Here is a 9,473-nt window from a genome sequence, read left to right on the forward strand (position 1 = left end):
GTGTGTAAATACATCTAAATGCCACTTCAGATGCGGATTCTGTGTTTCCTCTGCATTGCAAAGATGAATTTTGTTGATACTGATTTCATAATTCACTGATATGGACACTTTTAGAAAAAATGGCTTTATAAAGGTAAAAATGCCCATGAAATGTAAAAATCTGTTTAAACTTATTGGAAAAGATTAATTTCTTATCAGTGTGAACTGACCACCATACAGAATATGAAGAATATCAAAAACTTTAGGAGTCAAATGTTCATGCTACACTTCTCCATACAATGAAAGCTGCAGCTCGAAAAAGAGCCAAGAAACGACAAGTGCCAGAAAAAAAGTTCATATGACTGATTTACATATTACTAGTAGTTACATATTATTAAGTTACTATACTCCATTTCTTCCGGAGTCATAAAATAGCTTTGTGAGACAAAAACAGCAATATTTAAGTCTAATATTAAAATGTCCAAAATCACGGACGTTAAATTCATTTCATACAGCATATCAGAATATTTGCAAATTAGATTTTAAAGGCAGAGGGTAATAATTATAGTGAAAAACTTAGTAATGTACCGCTGTTTGGCGAATTTTTGCTTTGAGGGCGAATTATTTCCTCATGCAGATTTCGCAACGGGTTCACACTTGTCACGTGGATTCATCGAATTAACCAGAAGAAAGCTGCTTGTTTTGAAAGGGACTTCTGTGTGAGCTGTGCTTCTTACGTCACTTATACTATTGACAATATACGATTTTGACAAATTTTGCTAATGTGACTGCACTTATGACTTATTGGATTGGAGAACATTTGGAATGTAGCACAAGTTGTACAAGCTACTTGTATGGAGCTTTTTGTATTGAAAAGAGCAGCGTGAACATTCTGCTAAACGTCTCCTTTTTTGTTCTATGGAACAAAGTCATAGCTTTGGGGAGTAAATTGTTTCAATACACAATTTTCATCTTTTTAACAAGGTGATAGATTACTGATTATTGTCTTTTTTCATCTGATATCAAACAGGATCTTGCTGAAAGTGAGATATATGGAACAATTAGATTTTGTTGAATCGTATTTCTGAAATTGATCTGAAGACGGGTATACACAACTTCCAGTACCTGTTTAAGTGCATTGCGAGCGATAGTTTGGAAGGCCTGCTCCACGTTAATGGCTTCTTTGGCACTGGTCTCAAAATAGGGGATGTTGTTCTTACTCTGACACCACGCTTGAGCTCGCTTTGTCGTTACCTGTTCAAAACAGAAAGGATTTGGGGATGAAATGATGAATTACATCTACAAATGGCTTATATATTATTTTATTAAGTCACTTAATATTCTCTTGATAGACAATGTTCCCTGTTCTAATTTTGGCTATTTGCCTATTTTTGAGATTATTGGCCAATAATGGTCCTTTCACATAGACTACCATTAAATTTTTTTTATTTATTTTTTTTATTAAATTGATCAAAAGTGATAGTAAAAGTATTTATAATGTTGCAAATGCTGTTTCACATAAATGCTGTTCTTTTCAACTTTCTATTCATCAAAGAATCCTGAAAAATAAGTTAAATATGAAGCAGCACAACTGTTTTTAACATTGATAATAATCAGAAATGTTTCTTGAGCAGCAAATCAGAAACTGAAGACTGGAGTAATGATGCTGAAAATTCAGCTTTGATCACAGGAATCAATTACATTTTAAAATCTATTCAAATAGAAAATTATTATTTTAAATTGTAATCATATTTAATAATAGCTGCTTTAAACATTAAGATGTTATTAAGCACTATACAAATTAAATGAAAAAATAATAATACAAAATAATGCAAAAGATCGTATTATTCATAAAAAAATAAAAAAAATAAAAAAAACATTCTTTTTGGGGTAAAGTACCCAGACATTTATTTAGTGATTCACCCATACAGGAATTACACTTCCATTCAAAAGTCGGAATTATTTATTTATTTTAATGATTTTGAAAGAAGTTACTGACCCCAAACTTTAGAACGTTAGTGCACATCTCATTATATTATCCATATCAACCATTCAAAACACACAATGCTCATGCATTCGTTCTACTCATTTGTAACTCTTTAAAACCAAGGCGTTTTTAACCATACCAGCTCTGGTCTGCACACTGACCTGCCGGTTCTCCAGGTCGATTTTGTTGCCCAGCACAACAAAGGGGAAGTTCTCTGGGTCACGAGGACTGGACTGAATGAGAAACTCATCCCTCCAGCTGTCCATAGTCTTGAATGTAGTTGGTGCCGTGACGTCGTACACCAGCACGCAACAGTCCGCCCCTCTGTAGAAAGCCACGCCCAGAGACTGAAAGCGCTCTTGTCCCGCCGTGTCCCAAATCTTGAAGAAGAAAACCGAATTATTTACAGTAAATAACAAGAAGTTGATTAACAACACTTTCATTTTTGCCACTATGTTATTTGCCTTTATTAAAGGGACAGTTCACCCAAAAATGAAAATTCTGTCATTATTTAGTCACCCTGTGTGTAACAGTTGCTGGTCCCCATTGACTTCCATAGTACTTCTTTCCATACTACGGAAGTCAATGGCTACCAGCAACTGTTTAGTTACCCACGCATTCTTCAAAATATCTTATTCTGTGTTCAGCTGATGAAAGAAACACATACAGGTTTGGAACAACTAGAGGGTGAGTAAATGATGACAGAATTTTCATTTTTGGGTGAACTATCCCTTTAACAATTTAGAACAGCCTCTTGTACCTTATTAATAATAATAATGACACTAATAAACATACAAAATTTGGTGTCTATTCTTGTGTTGTCCATTTGGCAAAGGCTAATATGGGATTCATAAATGCATTCATTAGTAAAGTTATCATGAGCAACTGCTCAGACAGAATAACTACAGTATTATAATATAGAAAAACGAATTATTATTACTTTTCAGGAATAACTTCACAAATACTGCTTGTCTGGGCATGTCACATGAGCGGTCATACAGGTTACAACATGGCTACAAGTAAACACAACATGAATCTGTGCTGACTGGGAAAATACCAGCGGATTACCAGACATCAAGCTAAATGTGACTTATTTATTTCACATGATCAGCACATGGCATCAGAAGAACTTTGACGTCAGAATGAGTGTCAAACACTGAGACGAGATCCTACCCATGAGCTATGAGTAACTACAGAGGCTTCATATTTGTGAGATGACTGTATGAAGCAGAGTGTCACATGACCAGAGATGATTACTGCTGCCTGTGAGGAATTGTTCACAAAATAATGGTTGTTCAGGAAATGACAGCGTCATCTTCAGAGCACTCTGGCCTCGTATTCATTTCTCAGCAGTTTCCAAACAACTCATTTCATTGGTAAATCACCGCTATTATAGGCGTATGACAGTAAATCTGACATAAACTTAGTTTTTACTCCAAAATCAAAGGAAGAATGATCTATTTAAAGATGATGCTTGGCATAAAAATGTCCATAAATAATACCATTATGTCACTTTTGGCTTTCACATTTTTCTTTCATTTAAGTGTTGATTTTTCTCTCATCTTTCATATTTTTCGTAAAGCTGCTTTAAACATACAAATTAAACAATACAAATTAAATAAAAAAATAATAAAAACTATGCAAAAAAAAGTGTATTTTATCCTTCTAAAAATACACTTCATTTTTTCTTTTGGATTTTAGGGTGAATTATGACCCAGACATTTCTTTATGTTATTCACTCATACATGAATTGCACTTTCATTCAAAGGTTTGGGGTTTGAGATTTTTTCATGTTTTCGAAAGACTCACCAAGGCTGCATTTATTTGATCACGGATACAGCACAAACAGTAATTCTATGGGAATTCTATTCTATGTTTTCTGTGTGAATAGGTTTTAAAATGTAATTATTCCTGTGACGTAAAGCTGTATTTTCAGCATCATGACTCCAGTCTTCAGTGTCACATGATCCTTCAGAAATCATTCTCATATGATGATTTGCTCAAGAAACATTTCTGATTATTATGTTAAAAACAGGCTTCATGTTTCTGTGGAAACTGTGATACATTTTATTTTTCAGGATTCTTTGATGAATAGAAAGTTCAAAAGAACGAAAGAATCCGTTGTGACGTTATAAATGTCTTTACTGTAACTTTTGATCAATTTAATGCATCCCTGCTGAATAAAAGTACTGATTTCTTAACCAAAAAAAATCTGACTCCAAACTTTTGGACGGTTGTATGAGTGAAATGCGCTCCAGTTAAATATAAATGAATGCAAACCTGCATGGTGACCAGTCTGTCGTCCACCATCACCTCCTTAGTCAGGAAGTCGGCTCCAATAGTGGCCTTATACTGATTACTGAACTTATTATTCACATACTGGTTCATCAAAGAGGTCTTCCCAACTCTGTCAAAGACAAACGGGACAAATGCATTCAACAGGCAGTGTAATGAGCAATGCTTCAACTGATATCATCATCTTGATAATATTCTTCAGCAGTAAGCTATAGTCCTGCATGACGGACTGCACTCATCCAGCAGTGTTCAGAGTTTCACAGAGAGTGTGATCGGCCATCAGGACTTCCGACACCGAGGCCGTGGATGATGGGAAGTCAGGGGAATCCCTTGAGTCATGCCAAGCCAATGATGTTTACATATGCACAGCTGCTTTAGATGTGCATTACAGAGCACAAAGTGTCCCGACTGATTATAACCATCTAAACATCACTGATAGCACAAAGATGTTGCACAAACACTTACCCAGAATCCCCTAGGATGATCACTTTGAGCAGCACCTTCTTAGGAGAGGCCATGGTGTGTAGGAGAAAGCTGTGAAGCAGAGACGGATGCTAGACAGAAGCAGAAGATGCGTTATTTGCCACAGACAAATGCTCGACAGGTAAACTTACACTTAAAAGCTGAAACTGCACAATTGTGTTCTTAGGCACTATTTTAGGCATATTATATTTGATCTTTGACTTTAAATGAACTAAAATGAATGTGTAATATGTCAAGGTTACAAGTACATATTTATTGTTGAATTACTATTTTCAATTCCATAAAAATAACTGGGGAAAAAAATGTTAGATTAGAATAAACTATATTCTAAAACGAAGGAGAAAAGGCAGCAATCAAACTGTAGCGTTCATGCAGTGGCTGAAGTTCAAAGAATGAATTAATGTGATTCACTGAATCATGTGACGCTACTGTCGTGAAAACATGCAGTTACATTGTAATAAACGCATTTCAGACAGTATTAGAGAAGCGAAACCCACAAAGTCTTTGTTTTGTGTGACCAAGAACTTTGTCCTGGTAAGGACCGATATTGTATGCCATGATGATACCGAACCAATCAATAGAACGATACACATAATCCACATTATGAAATGCAAACACATAAAAGAGCATTCGGGTCTAAAATGATGTAATATTCTATGCCCCAATCAGCTTGACAGATTTTGTGAGGAAAACAAACTGTCAAGACAATTTACTTTCACCTCTTCGCGTTTACCGTCGCGGCTGTTTTGATATTCGCTGCGCGTCCGAATCTTCCACAAAAATCACCCAGTGTTTCTTATGATCCAGATGCACATCAGCTGTTGTGGAGTATTATGCGTTTCTTCCGGAGCAGAACAGGACATGACTGTGGAGTCACAAGGGACTGACGCAAAATATTGATGTTCGAATCACGAGCGCATTGTGTTTCAACCGGTTCTATTGAGTGATTCATTCGAACCGATTCGCAAGGAGATTTAAATCGGTCTACAGTATGAGAGGCTTTAGGGAGAAAAAAAACCGGTGAGGTGGGTGACACGGTAGAGCGTTTGACAGCACAATAAACATGGTTATGAACAATAATAACAATAATATTTGACTAAAATGTGCTGCCACCGTAAAGTCTTAGAAGAACCCTTTTGAGTGAACCCATTTAAATGAACTGTCCGGACGAACCGATTCGCTAAAATGAATCGGACTTCCCCTCCCTCATTTTCTAATGACTCCAAAATGGCGAGGAGGAAGAAATAAATTAAACGAATCCCTCACTTTATAGCAGTTAGTGTATACAGTATTCTACATTTTATTTTTATTTGGATGAAACATACAAGCCAACGAAACTAAATAATTACATATAAAAACAACTTTTTATCCACATGCATTAGCTATCCATATGCCTCCCATATGGATATGCATGCAGAACTTTGAATTAAACGAGTAAACTCATTGTAGTAACAAATAAAAATAAAAATGGTCATGCAACTCAAACTTACCTAAAGGTGCATTTATGATAAGTTTAATCAGGAAAAAAATTCAAAAATAAAATTTGGATAAAAGCGTCTGCTAAATGACTAAATGTAAATGTAAAATAAACAGGGCAGGGAGAGGCTCTTCCTGTGCTCGTCTTTTCCTTATGGTCTTCGTCATGTGATTTGCACATTTTGATCATTTGTGTCTAAATTCTGACTCATTCACACTTCCTCAATAACTTACCTCACCAAGCCTACTACCCTAACTCATATCTTTTTAATCTGTCATATAATTTTACACAAACATCCTAATAGATTCGACACATTTCGAATCTTTTAAAATGTTATGAAATTATTTTTTTCTTCGTAATTCCAGAAGAATTACCTAAATCCTAATGCTACTGTGATACTGAAGCCCACTGAAGAAATATTGTAGGGGTCCTGATGTTGGAAAGGGGCGTGGAGAAGCAGGCATGACATGTTATGATTGACAAGTCTTTTATCCAATGAGCTGAAAATAGACTCTAGCGTCATCACTGCGTTAGCCAATCAGATTTCTCGTAGCTGACGCCGGATCCGTCTTTGACAGCCTGCTGTAAAGGGCGCAGAAAAGCGAAACCTCGAAACATGTCGGTCCTTCCGTGACTCTACGTTGTATTTTCCATATTTCCAGCATGACAGTGAGCGTTATAACGCTCTGATTGTGTAATTCTGTAGAAGGCTCGACACAGCGCATTACGGTAGGGTATGTAGCCCGTTTTGCTAATGTTTATATGGTTTCTCCTGTCATGTAACCTTGTTCTGCTGGCAGCAGCACACCCTGCTGGGCTGATGTCTGTCGTGAAATATTCAATATAACTGCAAATTAATGATCAAATTAGTCTCATTTTATTGAATGATAATGATTTGTGCAGACCTGTGCTTTTAATTACTAGCTATATATATATATATATATGTGTGTGTGTGTGTGTGTGTGTGTGTACTACAAATTAATCACATCAAATTAGTGTCTTTCAGGGTCATTTGTTCAGACTTGTGCTTTTTACATGTGAAGCGTAAGATATATATGATATATATGTAAGATGTATATGAGTTTATGATTTAAACACAATCTGCCAGTGGACTCAGAAAAAGAAACGTAACTACCACATTGGCAGATATATGTTCTTGTTTTAAGTATAGATTTTGCCACAATTTTATGAATTTAAGACTTTCTGCCCAGATGTAAGGGTGAATTAAGACTTTTATTAATTAATATACACACACACACGCACACACACATATTATATATATATATATATATATGTGTGTGTATGTATGTATGTATGTATCAGCTTGTATCACAAATATGGGTGAATAATGTTCCATTGTCATTCAGAGTAACATATTTATTATTTTTAAAAAGAAGCAACATACTAATTCAGACCTGTACTTATTAAAATATATAAAAGAGAAAGTGATCATACAAAATGTAATTGTATTTTAAATGATTAAAAACCTCTTGCTGTAAAAAATTGGGAAAAATGTGTATGTATGTGTATATATATATAATATATAAAACGCTGCTATAATGTGTGAAGCATCTCTATTGATTAAGCTACAATCTGTTGTTTGAGTATAGCAGCTTTACACTCAGTGCGTCCATTTGTCTTTCTCTTCATAGATGGAAACTCTGATTCCCATCATTAACAGGCTGCAGGAGGTTTTCCTCACACTTGGAGCCGAGATCATCCAGCTTCCTCAGATCGTAGTCGTGGGGTCACAGGTGAGTCATGAAAAATATGCAAGGGTTGAATATGAGGCTTTATGCAGTGTATTAAAATGCAAAGCGTCACTACTTCAGGTGTCATCTTTGTTTCGTGATGATACATCATGCACATCATGAAGCAGGTCTACATGTAAACACAGTGCCAGTATTTTCTCTGTGAAGTCAAGCATGTGCTCTGTGGGTCTCTTCAAATGAATCTACAGAGCAGTGGAAAGAGTTCAGTACTGGAGAGTTTGGTTGGACGAGACTTTCTGCCCCGAGGTTCAGGAATAGTGACTCGGCGCCCTCTAGTGTTACAGCTGGTGAACGTGCCTCCGCTGGAGGAGAGGCGGAAACAAGACAATGGTAACAAGTGTCTCTCTTTTAAGGGTTTATCATATCTGTACTCTATCGACTGCAGACACACATACTGTGGCTCAAAAAATAGTGGTCTTCCAAAATAAACAGTATTTTTGGGCGTCATTGAAATTACTGTGATGCCCGGAAATACTGTCTAGGTAGCTTACTAGGTTTTATGACACAGCCAGAAAGTTTAAACATATTGAAAAAAACAAAAAACAGAGTTACGGTTTTTCACAAGAGACCATGTCTAGCACACAAGTGCTTGCTTTGCATACCTTGAAGTAGAAGTAGAACAAATATTTTTTCAGTGTTCTTCAAGTAAAAAACCTTTAAGAAATATTCTGGTTTAGTACATAACATGCTAAAATACACACTACCTCAAAAATATCTCCACAATACATAAACATTTTAAATGGTAATAAGAAGCTTACCAGTTAAATTAAAGCTCACGTTTGAAGTTGGTAAGATTTTATTTGATCAAAAATGCAGTAAAGACAGTTGAAACTTTTTCTATTTTAATCTTTTTTGAAAAATGAATTCATTCTTGTGATCAAAGCTGAATTTTCAGCATTACTCCAGTCTTCAGAAATCATTCTAATATGATGATTTGCTGCTCAAGAAACATTTATTATTATTATCAATGTTGAAAACAGTTCTGCTTTGCTTCATATTTTGTGGAAACCATGATACATAACAGGGACAGCCCGGAGGGCAGGACCTCGTACTGATATGCTCGTCCTTCGGACACGAACCACAGCAATGGTCTGTGGTGCGGAAGGGTCGACACATGAAGTACGCGTCCTTCAGGTCGACCGCTGCAAACCAATCTCGGGGACGGAAGCACCCGAAGATGCGTTCCTGCGTCAACAGGGGACCCGGCCCGGGCGTCTCGTAGCCGGTCCGAGGCGGGGTCTGGGTGTGTGTAACACTAAATAATCGCGATTATACGGTTATTTAATTATCGCGACAGGCGTACCAATGACGTCATAACCCCTCGATTTCCGGTTTTGTTTTGTAGAAATGTTTTTTATGAATTTATTATTTTGAATATATTATGGCTGTATAGGTCTTTTATTAAGTTTTTAGTTTTATTTATTTTGAGTTATTTTAATACTTCAACAAACTAAATGGAAATGAAATAATATATATATGG

The 9,473-nt window shown here is 36.0% G+C and overlaps 2 protein-coding genes across 5 annotated transcripts in view; one reads left to right on the top strand and one right to left on the bottom strand.

Moving 5' to 3' along the window:
* The window catches only part of LOC107728368 (ras-related protein Rab-7a-like), an 8,379-nt gene extending 2,063 nt beyond the window's left edge, over positions 1-6,316 (bottom strand). The window contains exons 1-5 of one of the 4 annotated variants that reach the window (XM_016538510.1): positions 6,235-6,316; positions 4,727-4,815; positions 4,247-4,373; positions 2,128-2,346; positions 1,105-1,233 (exon numbers count right to left, since the gene is read on the bottom strand). In XM_016538510.1, the coding sequence (XP_016393996.1) occupies positions 1,105-1,233; positions 2,128-2,346; positions 4,247-4,373; positions 4,727-4,779 (528 nt within the window). In that variant the 5' untranslated portion in view covers positions 4,780-4,815; positions 6,235-6,316. Of the gene's footprint in view, positions 1-1,104; positions 1,234-2,127; positions 2,347-4,246; positions 4,374-4,726; positions 4,816-5,457; positions 5,623-6,234 lie in introns of those variants that run through there. The other 3 variants (XM_016538509.1, XM_016538508.1, XM_016538507.1) reach the window with 3 other exon arrangements.
* A 463-nt stretch (positions 6,317-6,779) lies between these two features.
* The window catches only part of LOC107728358 (dynamin-1-like protein), a 34,566-nt gene continuing 31,872 nt past the window's right edge, over positions 6,780-9,473 (top strand). Inside the window, exons 1-3 of the mRNA XM_016538496.1 lie at positions 6,780-6,955; positions 7,874-7,975; positions 8,182-8,418. Of these exons, the coding sequence (XP_016393982.1) occupies positions 7,874-7,975; positions 8,182-8,418 (339 nt within the window). The 5' untranslated portion in view covers positions 6,780-6,955. The remainder of the gene's footprint in view (positions 6,956-7,873; positions 7,976-8,181; positions 8,419-9,473) is intronic.

The sequence above is a fragment of the Sinocyclocheilus rhinocerous genome, unplaced genomic scaffold, assembly GCF_001515625.1.
Source record: "Sinocyclocheilus rhinocerous isolate Xijiao unplaced genomic scaffold, SAMN03320098_v1.1 scaffold2232, whole genome shotgun sequence".
NCBI lineage: Eukaryota > Metazoa > Chordata > Actinopteri > Cypriniformes > Cyprinidae > Sinocyclocheilus > Sinocyclocheilus rhinocerous.